General features: G+C 45.4%; 1 protein-coding gene across 4 annotated transcripts in view; it reads right to left on the bottom strand.

Annotated features, from left to right (window-relative positions):
* Positions 1–3,642: 3,642 nt before the first annotated feature.
* The window catches only part of GPAM (glycerol-3-phosphate acyltransferase, mitochondrial), a 56,994-nt gene continuing 41,146 nt past the window's right edge, over positions 3,643–19,490 (bottom strand). For 3 of the 4 annotated variants that reach the window (XM_070432292.1, XM_070432294.1, XM_070432291.1), the window contains exons 11-21: positions 18,834–18,947; positions 17,649–17,734; positions 16,523–16,638; positions 14,573–14,643; positions 13,252–13,516; positions 12,546–12,688; positions 11,335–11,412; positions 10,562–10,702; positions 9,087–9,276; positions 7,894–7,952; positions 3,643–7,225 (exon numbers count right to left, since the gene is read on the bottom strand). In XM_070432292.1, coding sequence (XP_070288393.1) covers positions 7,109–7,225; positions 7,894–7,952; positions 9,087–9,276; positions 10,562–10,702; positions 11,335–11,412; positions 12,546–12,688; positions 13,252–13,516; positions 14,573–14,643; positions 16,523–16,638; positions 17,649–17,734; positions 18,834–18,947 — 1,380 coding nt within the window. In that variant the 3' untranslated portion in view covers positions 3,643–7,108. Of the gene's footprint in view, positions 7,226–7,893; positions 7,953–9,086; positions 9,277–10,561; positions 10,703–11,334; positions 11,413–12,545; positions 12,689–13,251; positions 13,517–14,572; positions 14,644–16,522; positions 16,639–17,648; positions 17,735–18,833; positions 18,948–19,490 lie in introns of those variants that run through there. The other variant, XM_070432293.1, reaches the window with a different exon arrangement.

Raw genomic sequence — 19,490 nt, 5'->3', positions numbered from 1 at the left:
CTGAGCCTCAGTTTCATCCTTGGTAAGAGGGGGCTGAGAGCACCTGCCCCATGATGCTTAGCACCGCGCCTCACTCACTACACACAAACACCTCCTAGGTGGGAGCACGCCTAGCACGTTGTTTTCCTGGAGCCAATGAACTTCCTTCCAGATGCACAACATGATGTAATTTTCCATGTTCCACACCAACACATGGATGATCTCTACTTCACTGGACGGGAGCTAAACATTCTGTTTTTTTATTTGTTCACATTCCATTTGGTTGGTGGTCATGGGACTGAAAGTCAAACATTGGTGCTCCTGTCCGAGACGGACTGTGGGAGCAGGGGATTTTCTCTTCTGTAAACTTGAGGGCTGGATCCTCAGTGACTCCTAATTTTACTTTCAGAGCGAAAATTTGTCCTAAATAGGAAATAGTGACAACCAAATACCGGACGGTTGCAACCCTTTCACACATGCCAAATGCTTTCATTCTGCCTGATTTCTTCAATAATCCGCTGTGAGGCCATCTCCATGCAACACAGGGGAGAACTGTGTTCACTGAGGTGGCGTGACTAGCTCAGGGTCTTCTTCCTACACGTGCACAAGGGAGTCAGGTTCAACCCTAGGTTTGCTGCTCCCCGAACTCCTTGCTCTTTCTGTTATACTCCTTTTATTTAAAATAACAAAAACGGATTGGAAAGGCTATATAAAACTCACACACAGAAAACTTGAACTAGACTTTCTTTTCATAGACCGAGTGCTGGGAAGCACCCAGATGACAAGTCACACATTCAGGAGGCTGTGCTGCCAGCTGGAGAGATGGCTAAGCAATGAACAGGTCCTAGACCACAGAGTCCCAGTGTAAGAGCATCTGGATGTTCATCGAGGGGTCCAAGCACCGTTGCCTTAAAGCTCAATTCAGTCAAGTGACCTTGGTGGCTTTAATTTTTCTCTGAGAAGCCGCCAGTTTGGAAAAGACATTTGTCACCCCTCCCCCTCCCTTGTTTCCACTTCCTGAATACACAGTGCAGAGCTGCGAGCCTCCCGTTTTTGCCAAGGAAATGTGTCTAGAGCAGGGGTTCTCGAACTTGGTGTGCATTGGAATCACTGGGGGCTTATTAAGGCAGATTGCTGGGCACTGGGGTGGGGCCCGGAGTATCTGCTTTTGCAACAAGTCCCCAGGTACAGCTGATGCTGCTGGTCTGTCAATCATGCTTGAGGTCCACCGAGAGACCAGTCAATCCCTCCTCGAGATGCTCATGGTGACTGTTCTACCTTCTTACGAGGAGACAGGCAGCTGTCTTCCCACCCCCCATGCACACCTAGAGTCACACAAGTGGGGGTGTTTTGCTCACCATTGCAACAACGAAGAAATGATGAAGTGTGTGAATGTGGCCTCAAATCTTCCCAAGGCACCAGAGGAGGTGCACATTGTGGGGGTCCGTGAAGGGGAGACATTCGGGGGGAACATCTGGGCTGTTTCTCTGCTGTCTCCCAATACGAGCCAAGATGGGCCCAGAAGCAGCAGTTAGATGTTTATAAACATTCCTTACAGGTAAATTTGAAGATGGTTCAAGTTCTCAGGTGATAAACACGAGGGTGTATGTGTATATATGCATGTATGTGTGTGTTTGCATACATATCATCTATTATCCAAACCTAGCCCGCTTTGAGAGCAAAGGGACCATTGCAGGCAGACAAGGATGTAAGTGTAGGATCAGCCCACTTATAAAGACCCCAGAGAGAAGCAAGAGAAGGTACCTATGTCGGTTCTTGCTTTATGCAGCCATCTCACGTCTACTGAGTTCTGTATCTCAGCTTTGTAAGTCAAGGGCCTTCAGCAGGTGTTTGAGGGAAGGCTCTTCTCCCTCTAATTTTCAACTAACCTGCAATATGAAGGGGCAAGGCATTTTCCCAGAAGGCCGGAAGCTGATTTTGCTCACTCATTTATTCTAATCCCGTGGAGTCATAAGCAGCTTTTACACTGGTACCAAGCCCACGGACAGGGGCAATCCTGGCTTGTTTTGACATAGGCTTTCCTGGACATGGGCAAGGCATTGAGCTGGGCATCAAAGGCCGACTCGGATGCCCATTGGTGGTTAAACATCACCCAGGGACCTCCATAAAGCCTTGCTTCAGACTTCAGCCCAGATGAGCATGTCAGCCTTCCCCCACCAGTGGATTGCCCCTGGAAGGGGTGCCGTGAGCCGATCCCTCCTTAACCTTTCTCCTGGGCCAGAAGGCAGGAACTGGCAGCGAAGACAGAAATGGCCCAGATAAGCAGTTTACATGATCCATATAGTTTGTTGTACCGATATGTAAACATATGGGGGTGTTCATATTAAACAAAATACAAATTTTAGACAAAATTTTACTTAAAAAAAAAGAGAATCCAGCACCACCACCAGGACCGTCTTGTAAAGGAGAGGAGGTGAGGAAGAGTTGGAGATGAAAGTGGTCTGGACGTCACGGCTGTTGAGACAACAGGCAAGAAAACACCCTTTTGTCAAGAAGAAACATTAGAATTTTACTAGGCACATGAGTACCAGGCAGACTGCAAGGTGTTAGGAAGGGGAAGGACTAAATTAGTGAGTACAGGACTAAACACTAGACTAGGCTTCAAAATTAGTATCTACTTAAAGAAAGTGGCCCTAGTCGGTTTTGCTCAGTGGGTAGAGCGCTGGCCTGCAGACCTAAGGGTCCCAAGTTCAAATCCAGTCAAGGGCAGGGACCTCGGTTGCAGGCTCCCCCAGGGCCCGGTTTCCTACTAGTAGTTGGGGCGCATGCAGGAAGCAACCAATCCATGTGTTTCTCTCACATCGATATTTGTCTTTCCCTTTCCTTTTCACTCTCTCTAAAAATCAATGGAAAAATATCCTCGGGTGAGGATTAAAAATAATAATAATAGAGTGGTCATAAAAGTTAGAATTTTGGTATAAGGGAAGGTCATGTTTGGGGACAGCAATAGAGTTGCTAAAGCAAAAAAAAAAAAAAATGAGTGAGTGGGCCAAAGGGTGAAGGCATAGTCACGGTAATGAAATCCCAGAGGAAGTCAGAGGGGTTCGAGTCCAAAGTTCAGGGAGAGAGGCTGGCAGAGAGCCATGCGGTGGTCTCGGGTGTTAGGCTGCCAGGCACCCAAAGGTCACAGGCAGCATCACTGGGCACGTGTTGACCACCCCTGCCAGGGGGCGCTCACTTGAGAGAAGGCCGCATCTGAGTGCTTTATAAGGATCCACAGAAAACAGTGCTTTAATATCATGCTTGCCTTAAACTAATATTTTTGAGCAATTATTACGAATTAGTAGGAAACCCCAAACACTTCAGTACATATTTTCATAAACTTTATAAAACTATGACAGAAGCACCGAGTTTTTAAAGACACCCAAAGAACGTATCAATGTGACATGAACATTCATCTTCTAAGGGGAGCAACAGCTGAGACGTAGCTATATACCTACCTCCCCGGTGCTTGATTACCGTTCCAGAGCTCTGAGTTGGTAATAAACCACTCACTGAAGGCTTGTAAATTTATGTAAGAGTAAGAGAGCTTCTTCTAACGCATTTTAATAAAGTTCTGTGTGAAGTCAAACGAGAACAACTGTTTGTATAATGAATTACATGTAGGGGACTTTTAACTACAAATGCAAGACATCAAGAATATATATATATATATTTGGTTTATTAAAACAAAACTACAATTCTGTGCTTCTTACAATACATTATTAACAGGCATAAAAATCAATTAATGTTTCCAAATAAGTGTTGCTCACAAAATCACACAGTGTTATTTCACAGTGAGAGTAATTCCTTTTACAATTCAATGTTTCTCTGTACAACAGGCACATAGTTTAATACCTTCCCTCAGGGCATTTCTGAGCTTCAGGTGTTTAGAAAGAAAGTCAAAAGTCTCTTTCAAATGCAATCATTAGTTTGTATTAAACTAAAATGCCAGATGCCAAGTCTCCAGTCCCTAAAAAGAGTGTTTTAAAAAAGCAGATTTACATCCAAATTAAGTTTTATAAACTTCGGTCATAGGTTCTGTCACTTCTAAACACTAGAACTATCTGTGGATAAAAATCTACATTCAATTGTGCAATTTTTTTTTCTTCTAAATCTGAATGAAAATCTTACCCCAGTTAATCGCTGTGTTAATTTCGCTACTTTCAGTGAAAAACCCAGGACCGCTGACGGCTGATCTTCCCATCGAAGGACAGGGCCTGACCACCTGTCTTAGTTTTCTGTGCTGATGGTCAATAGGGGAGGAAATAGCCACTAAATGTAATACCTGACACCAAGTTCATGCTCAATGCCAGTCAGTTACTGTTGTATCTCCTTAAAGAACTGCCCACCCTAGTGTTTCCCAAAATGTTTTCCAGGGGGAACCAGTGAGCGGTTCACAGATGTCCTGATGGGGAAAGGGTCCTGGGGTCCTGCGTTCGGAGATGCTGGTTAAAAAGGCTGCGTCCTCGCAGAACCTGCGCCTTCACTGCGCTGAGTGCACAGGGAGTTCCCGGAAAAGAGGACCCACGGCCAAACTTGCTTTCCCAGGGACACCTTCTTCTGCAGAACACCCGGAGAACAACGGGAACCCCACAGCTGAGCCTGCATTCCCAGCCTTTCCCAGGTATTCCCTTGGCTCGACCGCACAAGGGAGGCTCATGGTATTTCTGTTGCTAGTCCCACACATTCCACTCTAGTTCTTTCTCTTTGTTTTTCTTAAAATGTAAGAGATCAAAAAGTCCCTCCCTTCTTCTGAATGACTTGGGACAGTCTCGTTTTGAAAAAGTGCAGTTTCATATTGTTTATTATTGGGTTTTTTTTTGTTTTGTAACTTGACTCACAGCCTTTCCCTGGAGGGCATGCATTTCAGGTTCAGAGAAATGCAGAGTAAACTGTAATAAATTATTTGCAAGCACCTAGTTTGTTTAATCGTACATGGTCGCCATCTGCTTCTGGGAAACAATGAGAATAAATCTAAGCAAAACCGGAAACCTTACTGTGATGATGTGGGTGTTCTCGCAACGAGGCCCTGAAGAATGGGTTGTGCTAAACAACATGAGGGTCAGCTTGCCTGGGTGAGCGTAACTTTGGTTGAGATTTTTCTTCCTTAAAAAGGGTTTGAAGCACCAGTTAATTACAAAAAAGCATGCATATTTATTCTCACCGAGCTGAGTGGCAAGGGAGCTAGTGAACCATACATTGCATTCCCCAAAGCATCTGATGAGATTCCTAGAAATTGAACCAACCGAGAGGGAAAACAGAACCAGAGAGGCTGAAGCCGTGGTCCCTGCTCGGGCTGGCCCAGTAGCGGCTTTAGCAGAATCACAAGCAGGGCAGCACCGTCAGCCACTAGGAAGTCTGCCAAATGTGACATTCTGGAGAAGCAAGAGGCGGTCTGAGTAACCTTGATCGCTAATGGAGGGGATGAATGCAGGAGTCTAGCGACACGTTTGCTGGCCCACATAGGGAGCACCCAAGGGGATAACTACGCCTCCCCGTGTGTTCCCCCAGACGCAGAACGCACAGTTAGTAAAACAGAAGCCACAAGGTGAAGCCCACACTCCACCCCGGAGCGGACAACACTGACGGTAGCTGAATGGTACACGAGTTCCTACCAAGAAAGGATGTTCGAAATGGAGAGTGGAGGTCGCAGCAGCACAACCTTATTGCTATGAGTTCCAAATGAGATATTTCATTCAAAGTGAAATATTAGTCAGTACCCTTCCCTCTCCCAAACACAGAATATTCATGAGATACGATTAGTGTTTAAAATCCAAGCTTATGAAAGCACAAACTTCATTCTCAGTACTTCTATATTAAATTCAAAGCCGATATGCAATATTCATTAGCAGAGTCCCTCATCCCATAATACCTTGGAGAGGAGGAACAATGAGCTGTGAGAAAATGTTTTAATAACACATCTTTAAGAAATCACCAGAAATTACCAAAATTAATGAACACTTATGCTCCCCACTCACAAAAAGGCACCTCTGTTATGAACAGACAAGTTTTCATGATTTGCTGCTACGCGGCATCAGGGTTGAGGCATATAACCCGTTAAATGTTTAAAGAACCTTGATTTTGCCTCACAGCTAAAGACCCATAAATGTCTCCAACCATTCACCAGGCATCAGGCCACCACGAAAGCCACACGGGTGGCACACTGCCCTCCCCAAGTGGGGACCAGACCCCCAACCAGGCTCATGCACACACTGTGTGCAGCACAGGGAGCCCTGCGCCGGCAGCCTCAGCCAGAGCCCTTTCTGCCAACAACTCTCGCAGGCCGAGCCAACCATGCCGGCACAGCTGCTACACCGTTGGAGGATCTCCAAGAAACAGCTGTACCTGTGAGAGGAGGGACCATCTGAGGGGTGGTGGGGGGAGGACACAGCTATGAAACGGAAGTCATTCCTAAATACTTGCTGGTCATTTAAACGCAGTGGTACATTTTCATCTGAGCAAAAGTTGTCAAAGTCAGTTTTCTGGCCAAGTTCACCTTGAATCCTGCCAGCCAAAGGTACTTCCTGGTGTCAGATATGTGACCATGTTATCTCTATCCCTGACCTAATCCAACATTGTGTTTTCATGTAGCTCTGAAAACACGTCCTCAATCTGACCAGCACAGGGATACCTGGGTGTGATGCACACCTGCCCATTCTTTCGTAAAGCACTTTGGGTTGACAATTATTTTTAAAGGAAGATTAACAGTTAATCAGAAAATATACCAATGAATTCCCCGACAGCATTAAGTATCACACAAGATTCAGTTCTAGAATACTAGTACAACTACATTTTTTTCGTCCTTCACAGTAATTAGTCCTTAACAGTTATACTTAAAATGTAAATCTTTAATAAACTCGGAAATCTTTTCTGAGATTTCATTTTGTCATCTACTGATTAGGAACTGCAAGCGGAGGCTGGGGGCCCCCAGAGCGTCATCTGCAGGCCGCTGTGCGCCTCAGTCGGGATGGTCACAGGCCCACGGAGGGGAGAAGGCACTTGCTTTCCAGGAGGCCACGTCAGGGCAGGGCAGGCCTGGCCACAGGACGCACCTCCCACCTGGAGCCATAAAGGGCTGAGCCCACCCGGGGCTCGTGCACGCCCTTCACCTGCCGGCCGCTTGTCATTACAGCACCACAAAGCTCAGAAGATATTCCAGGAGTTTCTGCCGGTTGCACTGAGGTAGGAAAGTGCTGCTGAGTTCCAAAATAGACACTCTCTTTTGTTTGGTCTCTTTGAAAACCTAGAGAGAAAGTTTCAATTAAATGCAAACAACAACAAAAAAAGGACATTTCCGTCACCAGCCCTGACTGGTGTCCGGAAGCAGTAAGACGTGGTATCCTGCCTCCTCCCTTTACGCACAAGCTCTGCCCTTGTCTGCGAGCGGGGCGGGGTGGTGGGTGCAGGTGTGGTGCTGGTTTCGGGGAGGGCAGCCCGTGCACTCGCCTCTAACATTTATGGTGGAATAAAGCCACAGACAGTCCCTGACAAAGCCCCCTGGTACCTCCGTGGAACCCAGCGCCACGTGATACGAGAAAGTAAAGCACGGCTGAGGCTTCTTCTAGCAATACTTATAGCAAAACACAGCGAAATCGGCCAGAACATGGGGCGCCATCAACACCCCTGCCCAGCAGCCCGAGCATCTGGAGACACAGGGACACATTCTATGCAAACAGGTTTGGAATGAAGGTGAAAACCAGTAAAACTCTGGAACTTTCAAAGAAATCTGCACTGGCGGGCCGCGCCTTCAACATGCTCCACCCGTCCCCAAAACGGCCTTCAGGGCTAATCCAGCAGGAACGGCTCCGCTCAGGGTCGACCCAACCCAAAGGGGGTTCAAACAGACTGGGTCTAAAGGGGAAGAGGACGGAGGTTAACACATGCTTTTCTACCGCAGGGGTGGGCACTTACCCCAATATCCTTAAACATTTTCACAGCATTCTTCACGAGACAGTATGTGGCACTCTCAGCTGTAGAGAAAGAGTGAGACCCCGTCAAATGTTCAGGCCCAGCAAAACCCATATCCACAGTGAGAGGGGCGGAGGCCAGAGCATCAGAGCGAGTCAGCAGCGGGGCAGCTCCATCTCTGCTGCCGGTGACCTGTGAGGTCTGGAATGATCTGCTGTTTCTTTAAACCGACTTTGCCATCTTTTAAGGAAAAAAAGGGGGGTGGGGAGAAGAATAAGGAAAAAGAGAGAGGCGGGAAAGGGAGGAAAGGAGACAGGAAGGGAAGGAGAGAGGAGGAAGGAAGGAAGGGGGGGAGGAAGGGAAGGAGAAATACTTAAACATCTGCCTTGAAGGGGTTTTGTGAGAATCAAAGGAGACGTGCAGAAATCCCTTTAAACGGCACAGGTGATTCCTGCAGCAGCGGGGCCAGGAAGAGAACAAGCTGGAGGTCAGAAGGTCCAACCCAGGTCTGCCCATTAGCCAGCTATGTGGCCTGGGTGGCTGCCTCATCTAGAAAGTGACCGATCTAGATCGGATCTATATATCTCTCTAGGTAGAGCTCTACCTCTAGGTCCCTCTGTCTCTAGAAATTCCTATTCACAGTAGTTTCGGTTCTAAACCCTACATGTATAAAATGCTACCCCTACCCCAATCACACCTCTTACACAACAGACAATGCCGAGTGCCAGCCAGAAGGTGGAGCAACTGAGCAGGCCCAGCTGGTGGGAGTGCCAACTGGCCCAAGTGGGCAGCATTTGGCAGGACCCACTAAAGCTGAACCTACACACCCTGTGACCAGGCAACTCTGCTCCTGGATATGCACCCAACCTGATGCGAAACACGTCCACCCAAAGACATGTGTGTGCAAACCTGTGCTGAGCAGCACTATTCCCAGGGGCTCTGAACTGCCAACAGCCCAAATATCCATCAACAGCAGAATGAATGAATAAAATGCGCTAAATATTCATACAATGGGCGACTATAAAGCAACAAGAATAAACAAACAACTACATGCAACAACATGCAGGAACCTCACAAATGATGGGACTATAGAGTGAGAGGTCAGGATAATTTTGCAATTTCCCCCCCTATAATTAGCATTCCTGTAATCCAAGAAGTCAGAGATTTAAAAGAAGCCAAACTAGTGGCCTGCGTACCATAGGCAGCAACATTTCTTTCTGTTCTCGTTATGAGGTATTTGTGCAGCCTCTGCAGGTACTCTGGCTCCGGGACAGGCCCGCTGAAGTTATGGATGAACATGGCAGCGGAGCTGTAGGCCTCCAGCAACGGGCCCAGCAGCCTCTGCAGGAAGGTGATGAACTGCTGGTGCTCCTTGGATTGGCTCACCTGTGCAGGAGCGGAGACAAGGCATGAGGAGGGACATGAGCGACGGCAGGCTGACAGGGGACCCTCCCGGGAGAACCAGTGACTGAGAAGATGCTCTCACAGTCACTGCACAGAGCCGCCTGCCGCTCATGCGCACAGGGAGAGCCTCTGTGGGGAATGACTCTCAGTGCTGAAATGCGCTCTTTTTTGCAGTCATTGACTTTTACAGGACTTGAGATTTGCGTTCATTGAACAGCTGCCTAGAAGGAATTGTGGTACTTGAATAGCATAATGATGACACACTGTCATTACTGAAAGTAGCTGGCCCTGAGGTTTGTCTCTACAGGATTGGAAACCTGACTCAACAGTCACTCAAGGGCACAAAAAGGTCACATGACAAGACCACAAGATCATCTCTGTCCTCCCCAGTCCCCACTTCCTGGCACCCCGCGTTGGCCTGCAGCCCACAGGCCAGCGAGGACGGGTGATGGTGAGGCTCTCCCTGTCCCCCAAGACATCGCATGTTCAGATAAGCCGCTCTGCTGTGTGGCAGCAAGATCATCGGCCCATCTTGAAACTAATAAAACCCCAAAGGGAAAAGCTTCTGTCATTTGGAATCTCCAGAAGCCATACCTCCTGACTGTGTGTGTGTGGCGAACTAGGCGTGTCATCCCACTGCAGAGAAAGTATCCACTTAGGGTATTCAGAAAAGATGGGTCACTATTACTAATCTCTAAAATTACAAATTAGACAAAATTGATTTTTCTAAATGAGGGACAATCAAACTTCTAAAAATCCAAATTTTCTCCTCTGATAGGATTTGTTTTCATTGAAGGCAAACAGCTGATGTAGAACATTCAGAAGGGATGGCAAGACTGAGATGGCTCAAAAGGAGCAGCCAGGCCAAGGACAGCTGGGTGTTATTCTCTCCCACAGCTGGTGGGGTACCCCCTTGCTTGGTGATTGAACATTAAAGCGCCTCTTTAGGGGCGAGTGCGGGTGGGCACAGGTCTGAACCTGCTTGTTCTGTGCGAGGTCATGAACGGGGCCATCCAGGACATTCACCTTCCTCCATGTCTGCCCTTGTTTCCTCTTCTATTCAATTATACTCAAGCTGAACAATTTCAGGTATTAATTCAACAGCTCGAGAGCCTTTATTCTCTAGGCAGAAAGCACCACGCTGCATTGTGGGTACTTTGGCTAAGAATAAGTTACCACGGTCCCAGTTTATCAGCCTCATTAGCTAGTGGCAACATGAACCTCAAGTCATCACTGTAAAGTCGTCCGGAATTCTTCCCCAAAGTACCTTCAGGTAGCAGTCTCGCTGCTCCTCACCGAAATCACTGTCTTCGTCTTCTTCATCGCTTCTCCAGGACAAAGGTTCGGGAAGCTTCTTGTCCCACTGCTGCTCAGCAAGACCAGGGCTGACATCTTCCTGGTCATCTTGCTATGCCAGGGGACGAGCAAGAGTCAGCAAATAGGCACAGGCACACGCCACTGCCAGCTGGACCCACCACGGCAGTTTCTCTCATTCCCTCTCCACTCTTCTCTGCCCACCACTTGCAAGGTCCATCCACCTCCCTCTCCAAACTCAGGATCACTCGGGAGAGAGCGAGGAAAGAACAAAGGAAAGAAGGGGGAAAGCTACCAAACACATCAAATAAAAATATCGTCACCTCTTCTAATTTGATATCTTCTTTTCCAGGCCATACTCACTCTACTGAATTTACCAACATTAAAACAAAATCTCAAAAGAGAAAAATGCTATGTGCAAGCTACAAGCACACTGAGAGTAAAACATCTCATCTTAGAACAACTTCAGGATCTGGAATTGTCAGGATATGTTTTAGACAACACCAGTTACACAGAAGGAACCAAAATGTCACACAATCCTGGAGACATTTACTCTCCCCACGCTGATTTTTCTCGTCTGTTCACCTGGATTTGACTACAGATCCAATGTAATTATTAGTTAAAATAATTGGTTGTAATATTGGTTAAAGTAGTTGGTGGAAAGGACAGGAGCAAGAAACTAAACTAAACAAAGGCAAACAAAGGTGAGCGATAGATTCCCCTTACCTCTGCGACCGTGAGAATGCCGTACTGGAGGAACCTCCCCACTGTTTCATGGCAGACTTGGTAAAACGTCTGGCAGGGCTGGAAAGAAGAGACATTTCAAGGTCAACGTCACGATCCTATACTTCTTTTAGTAAAAACAGAAAAACACCGTACAAAGTAGCTGCCAAATATTTCCATGACATGACCTACCTCACTGCACTGGGCAAGTCCTAAGATTTCCGATGCCCGCCCTCCTGAGAAATATGGGTGGTCACGGGCAAAGCCACAGAAGAGGCCTGGTTCTCCGGACTGGCAGAGCACACAGTGTGGCAGCACCCAGAAAGGGTGCTCCCAAGCTCAGCCTCCCCCCTACCTCAAGGGAAGCAGTCCTTAGAGGGGCCACTTGTCACACCCCACCACCTGTTCTTCTTTACAAGACAATTTCTCTGCAAAAGCTCTCAAATCTTTGTGTAGATACTGTACACAAAGGTGGTGGATGAGGAAACACAATGTTCAATATTCAGAAAAGACCCAGGAAAAGGATAAAGGCAAACTTGAGAGCCTATTTACCCTCTCCCTTCCCACTCCGCCCCCCAGGGCTGAGGCAAAAGAGATTCCCCAACAGGCCCAGCAACATGACTCCTGTGAAGAAGCCAGTGGAGGAGGGCCCTCAGCACACACGTGCTCACAGACGTCCCAAGTGCAGGACAGTAGACTTTAGATAGAATATGAGTTCTACCTGTTGATGACTTTGAGGAAAGAGCACTCTCTACTGCTTAACACGCATGCCTCGTTATGAACGTCTGCAAGTGCATGGACATAACATGCGAGCTCATCAGGGCTGCTGGGCCTCAGTCTCCCCGTTTGTAAAGTGAGGATGGGGCTGAGCAGATGATTTTAAGACTGTTTCTGACTCTTATCGTCTGTGGTTCCATCATCCATGAGTGAGCATGTTAATTATTTACAAATCTCTGACCCAGTGCCTTATGCAAAATAAGAGCTCGGTAACCTTGGATCTGACTGATGCAGAATGCTGAGCAGTTGCCCAACACACCTCACGGGGGCACAAAGCGGTCACTGGAGCAGTGACCCCAACACCCACATCCACACAGTAAACAACATATTAGTCTGGAGTAGAATGTAAAGCCTCAGTAACAGAGAAAGACAAAGTTGGTTTATATTTTCATAAAAATGCTCAAGAAAAAGAGAACAGGCAAAGAGTTGTTACTTACGAGAGAGATGGTGCCCTCGTTAGACAGCAGGTAGCACAGGCTGGCTGCCTTCCGCACCAGCTGCTCCTGGCTGATCAGGGTGGGGACCCCACCGGCAGGCGCGCCTGCACCCTTCTTGTTCAGGACTGCGTAAAGGCTGCAGGCTGAGGAGATGAAAGCATCGATGAAGCTGCAGCCTCAGAGCTCCAAGGAAAACCTCAACTGGCTCGGATAGCTTGGACTACCTTAACAGCTGCTACATCAAAAATAATTACCTGCATTTCAGGGTGAATTTAAATAATCCCCTCAGGACTTACTTCTCATGTGTCCATGTGATCCCAACTCCACCCAAGGCCTTCCTCCGGGGGCCGTCCCCTCTGCTCTCTTTCTCCCTGCGGCCCTGATCACAACTGAGCCCCACCACTCACATCACCGCCACGTGTCTGTCTCCTCTCCCTCAGTCTTTCAGCTTCTGGACAGCAAGGCACCTTACCTCTCTCCCTCAATCATAAGTGTAATACTATGCCGTCATTCATGAGCTACTTACTGAATAATAGATGCAAAAATAAGCTATAAACAGTGATACAGCAGATTATATTCTTATTTGAAGTTTAAAAATAGAGCAACACGTTCCCTCAAACAGGGGTTATCATCCAAACTGAAGTAGACCCCAGGGTGTTTTAGGCCCTTGTATTTTTCTATGAAAATGTTCCAGGGCCCACCATACCTATGATGGCCTCCATGATAAAGACGTGCAGGACGCCGTTGCTGTAGAAGTTAAGTTCAAAGACTGATGGGACAGTTGTGCTGGGAGTAATAAAAAACTCATCGTTCCTGCTGGTGTGGGTGATTGTGACGCAATTTCCCAGCAGCTGTATGGCATGTATGACCACATCTTCGGAATTTCCCGAGAACCCCAGGTCAAAATCACGGGCAAGCACTTCCTCCTTCATCACAAAGAAGTCCTCCACCAATGTGGAGAGATCGATTCCCTAGAGAAACACACAGAAAGGTCTCAGGACAGGGAAAACTACTTCCCAAAAGGCTGAGAGGCCGTTCAGAGCATTTTTTCTTGCCTTGGCTTTCCTGCAGCTCCATGTCAGCACATACAGAAAAAGGGTCACACCACCAATCCAGAGAAAGTAAAAAAAAAAAAACTGATTAAAAATCTGATCCCCCAGAATGTCAAGAAATTGATATTCCACATCCAGAGAGCACTCTAGCCACACATGTGCTATGAGCACATAAGATCACGGAGAGCAGAAGCCACCATCTGAAAGTAAGAAGTGCTTATTTTTAGCAAGAATTTCCCCATTAAATACCTATCTGACAAATATTTATTGGGTACCCATAGATACTGGCACTATATTTGGTGAGAACGTGACCAGTCCCATCTTAGCATTAGTGCATTGTAGAAAGGTGGAACGTGCGCTTTTTAAAAAATCAAATAGCTAAACACAAATCCAATAGCTAGGAAGCCATTTGTTATCTGCATGTCAATTAAAATATGCCTTATTTACATTAACTATACCAAAGTATGTCTTACTATTACTGTATCTATAATAATAAAAGCATAATATGCTAATTAGACCAGATGTCCTTCCGGATGAAGCCGCAGCAGATGGAGGCTGAGGCTGAGGCAGAGCCGCCCAAGGCAGCGGCGGCAGTGGGGAACCCCTTGCACGAATTTCGTGCATCAGGCCTCTAGTGTGTGTGTGTGTGTATAATATATATATCTGTATTTGTTATATATGTACATATATGTATATATACACATGTATACATATATATGTATATATACACATGTATACATATATATGTATATATACATACACATATATATAAAAATCACAGTCTCTTGAGTTTTTTTCATGTAGATTTTGTCATTGGATTTGTAAGCTCCTGTGGGCAGGGTCCTTAGCTTATATTACTGTTTGTCTCACAGTCCTCGCCAGGAGTGGGCCAAATCTATCAGTGAATCGGGTCTGAGCAGCTGACTGAGCATTCTCACACTTAGTCTTTAGCTGCAGGTGACGCGGTGGACATACCTGCCTGTGTCTGTAGAGGAGCAGGCAGGCCACGATGTGTGTTGACATAATGGCACAGGATTTGCTAGCAGCTGAAAGGCAAGCACAGAGCTTTAGTTGCACTTTTTAAAAAATATACACAGCTGGAACTTTAAAAGTACCTATATCTTAAATAGGAGTATTTAAAACTATAAAAGTCCTCTACCACATTCCCCATAAAGGTGATTTATCAAAAGGAAGTTACATTATACTGTGTTCTAGGCCATTAGAGATCACTATTTGTCATATAACAGAATTCAGTCTAAGGTAGGTGCACCTTCAATTGAGGACAATGGAGTTTAGTTACTGAATGACCTAGAGACACCTGTATGGGAATACCAAGACCCAAAGGCTGGGCCTGTTCTCCGAGCTCTACAGCACTTCCTACTGCTATTTCTTGACTTGTCCCAGGCGGCAGTCTACTGTAACTGTACTTGTATACTCCTCCCACAGGACTGGAAGTCAGAAAATCTGGGCTCAAAACCTAACTTCTACACTGATTAATTTCACTACTTGGGGGAAATTAACTAAATTCCCAAGCCTCAGCTTCCTCAGGGGTAAAATGAGAGTACCGCCTAGTCCATGGGCTGTGTTAGAATGAAATGGACGGCCTGCCACAGGACCCACAGTGATGCTGCTCAACGTATCGTCACCTCTTCTTTCAACCTGGCCCAGAGGTAGGTCAGAGGTGGGGAAGAAGGGGACATCAATACACTTGAAATGACTCTAGTCCATATACAATACGCTGAGTTTGTAGAAAATTATAATCATATAAATCAAATATGAGAACGTCTGTGGAATAATCTGAACTAGACACGATTGGGGGTTTTTCTGAGATGATAATGAATTCAGGAATACTTCACTCACAGCTGATATTGTCTCCAGTGTTTAAAAAAAATAAAAAAAAACAGTATCCAGTACTATATTTATAGCCATCAAAAAGAATGTTTATAAAGAGTTTTTTAAAAACATAAATGTATATTTGTGTTACAAGTGGAAGAGAGCACAAGACAAAACTGTCAGAAGGATTTTTAGAGACCAGACAACAACACCGCTGGTTACTCGGACAGTGGGTTTTGTCTTTATTTTCCAACTCCCCAGCAATAAGGATGTATTATTTTAGCATCCAGAACCCAAGCACAGGAGACACATCAGATGTGCCTGAGAAAGAACGCTCTGTCCGGCACAAGGCAGCACTGGAAGCGGAAGGAGCCAGAAGAGGCGTGGAAACTCCACCAACGTTGGCAGGAAGTGCTGAGATTCGGAGCTGAGCGGGGATGTGCGACAGGAAGTGGAGACAAGAGCCTACCCCAGCTGCATACCAAGGGACTGGGACGCTGCCCCAGGACTCTAAAGCCACCTCTACCACATGACAGGACACTGCAATCTGGACTTGAGGTAGACTGGCTCTGCACTCACCGCACTCCGCTCTGGATCCCTCCCACATACAGTGTTTGTGTACAACTACCCCCTGAGAATAGCACAGGCTCTGTAGGTGCTGAACCACTAGCTCCTCAATCTGTGTCCCCACAGCTAAAGCAAACTCTACACAGAACGGCCCCTCGATATTTGCTGAATAATCATGGGGTCAGAGGGGGAAGGGACATGCAACTATAAACCTAGATGCTGCACTACAAGTTAGTTCAAGGAAACACATTCATGAGCAAAAGAGGTAACAAATCACTGTGGCAATACTGTGTTATTAAAGCATGAGCACCCACTAATCACCGGGCACTATGTGAGATGTTTTACTCGACTACCCCAAATCCCCACCACATCACCTTCCGGCTAATAACACATCTATCAGCACCTGTGGATCAGGTACTGGAACTAGAAGTGGAACCAAAGCACAGCAGATGCCCGAACCCATACGGTCTGCCCTGCACCACGCCGATCTGAACCGCAAACCACAGAGACTATTGTTCTACTCACTGAAGAGGATGTGCTCAGCCAGATTCGCGATCAGTCTTCTCCGGAACGACTCCTTTGTCTCACTGCTGGACTCTTCAGGGGACGGCTCGGCACCTTCAGCAGCAGCATCATTGGGTCTGAAAAGTTTCCTTAAAAATTAGACTTCTGCAATCCCACTCTTTCACAGAGCAAATTATGATGGCCTAAGGTATGAATGTATAACACACTGTAAATTACTACATATTCTAAATTTAAACCACAAGTAGATTATTTCTATAGGTTGTTTTTTTCCATGGTATACTCTACTATGCCAAATACACTCTCTTGGAGGAAATACATTATTTAGTTATAACTAAACAGTCTACTGATACATCATTTCCAAACCCACTGGCTGAAAAGAAAATGCGTAAAGCAAGATGCCTCATTTTAAAACATTTAGAAAAATGTGACTTGAACACATTAAAGGAAGGGCTTACTCTCCAAATTCACTAACACATTAAAGGACTGGTTTAATATTCAAATCCTCGAAGTTACAACTCATTCTGGATTCTGAAAAATTCACACAGAAAAAACTCATACACTGCACGTATGTACAATGTGTATAATCTAAGCTACTATCAAAAAGAATTCAGTTCAGCCTTAACCGGTTTGGCCCAGTGGATAGAGCGTCGGCCTGCGGACTGAAAGATCCCAGGATCGAATACGGTCAAGGGCATGTACCTTGGTTGCGAGCACATCCCCACTAGGGGGTATATAGGAGGCAGCTGATCGATGTTTCTCTCTCATCGATGTTTCTAACTCTCTAACCCTCTCCCTTCCTCTCTGTAAAAAATCAATAAAATATATTTTTAAAAAAGAAAAAAAGAATTCAGTTCAAACATTTAAAGGCATACAAATCAAATGAGAACTCCTACCTGATTCACAAAATCAAATAGATTTTAGAATGCAAATAAATCAAAACACCCCAAACTATGAAAGCACATCACTTCACCACCCCCTATACGACCAAGAGAAAAGTTACTCAAGATCGGAAGTGAAAACAAGAACATGCATGTTCTCATTCCAGTTAACCTATTTTTCTTTCCAATGTGAGACATAACAGATATCTGACAGTTTAGTCAGTATAAAAAATTCCCCCACACCTCACCTTGAAGGAAGTATAGCTGGTAGCAAGGCTTGTTCCAGAGACAGTGGGGCAGACACAGGTTTCTGACTCTGGTTTTCTAAATATTCCTGGAGGGGAAAAAACGAACATTTACTCTCATTGTCTCACTTATATAAACATATACAAAATATACTCAATCTTCAAAAAGTAAAAAGAGAGTTGTTTCATCAAATCAGCTACGCTACAGAAAACTACTTCTTATATCCTAAACCATCTTCAGGAGCCCAGAATGACCCATAGGATGCTGTCAAACACGAAATCTAAGAACTGAAAATACGAAGAACAGGATGATTCTGAAGCAAAATCATTTATAAATTAAAGGAGATTTAACTTTTCTCACATCTTAAATAAATTATTTGACATTCCCAATATTATTACTGGTAACCGACATAATTATGCTTTATAAAGGAAATCTGACAACCTGAGGGTCACATAATATTCAAAAGAACTTCAACTCAAAAGCAAATCATAATAAGAGAGATAAGCTGTGCAATTTTTTTTTTTTAATAGTAAGAATGATGGGGTTCTTAAGAATTGGAAGCATTAAGGTCAGAAAACATCTAGCACAGCAATTAGAGTCTTTTAGAATAAAACCAGGAAGTGGAACTGCAGGAGCAGGACTCTGTCCCTGACACCCTGGGTTCCCAACTCCATCACCCATTCTTCTCTCTCTCTTTAACCAATTGGAAAATCTTAGGAATTTACAGTGCCAGGACCTCAGGGACCCGGCAGTCCCAGGCTTCCCACGAGGAGAGCCCCACCCCTCAGAACACGAGGGACCTGGATCCCACTCGGTTAATCAGAGCATCATCCTAGTGTGACTAGGACCCAGCTTTTAAGAGTTGTGTTTTGAAAAACTTCCCCTAAAGGCAATTTAAAAACACGATGTAAAATATCGATATATATTATAAAACAATATGCAAAAGTCATGAATTTAAAAAAATAGCAATAAATGTTGAACCCGATGTCTCCCAAAGATCGATATTTACTGTCCTTTGTTAGCAGGTGTACTTTGGTGGAAAAATTTAGGAAATGCTATTCTTGACATAGTCCTCATTTTCCAAGAGAAGAAACTGAGGAGACAGAAGCAGGACTAGAGGCAGGACCAGGGCCCAGACCTGACCCCGAGCTACCCCAATGCTTTAAAACAGCTTCATTCACACTCACCTTTAAGGAAAATGGCTGTGCAAAATCCACTCTGACACACCCATAGTTTTTCCGTAACATTCTGATGACGCCTCTGGCTACGCTCCACAGGCTCTCGTTCTTCTTAGGTTTTCCCTATATTCCGATTTTGAAAGAATGACATGGGAAGAAATAAAGCTCACACATATGCAAACATTCTGTTACCCAAAGAATAAAGCGTCTTATTTCTTTTGTTTTTCATGGTTCATATTGAAAAAAAAACAACAGTGAATGAACACGGGAAATAAGTATTCATTGACCGAGACCTGTCAGAGAATATTTAGAATTCATAGAGTCTACAACCTGTGGGTCTCGACCCCTTTGGAGGTCAAATGACCCTTTCACATGGGTCACCTAAGACCATCGGAAAACACATATGTAATTACATATTGTTTTTGTGATTAATCACTATGCTTTAATTATGTTCAATTTGTAACAATGAAATTGGGGGTCACCACAACATGAGGAACTATATTAAAGGGTCGCGGCATTAGGAAGGTTGAGAACCACAGGTCTATAGGATGTAATCGTGTCATCGGGAGAGGTGATTTGGTCAATGAAAAACCAAACACTAAAACTAATTCATTTAGCACACTATTTACAGCATTCACAAAAACACAACTGCGAACTAATGAAGGA

This window comes from Myotis yumanensis, unplaced genomic scaffold (genome assembly GCF_028538775.1).
Source record: "Myotis yumanensis isolate MYYU_CA2020_CCGP unplaced genomic scaffold, mMyoYum1.0.hap1 SCAF_13, whole genome shotgun sequence".
In the NCBI taxonomy this organism is placed as follows: domain Eukaryota; kingdom Metazoa; phylum Chordata; class Mammalia; order Chiroptera; family Vespertilionidae; genus Myotis; species Myotis yumanensis.
Note: the sequence above shows the minus strand (reverse complement) of the source record. Positions and strands in the feature narration are given on the sequence as shown.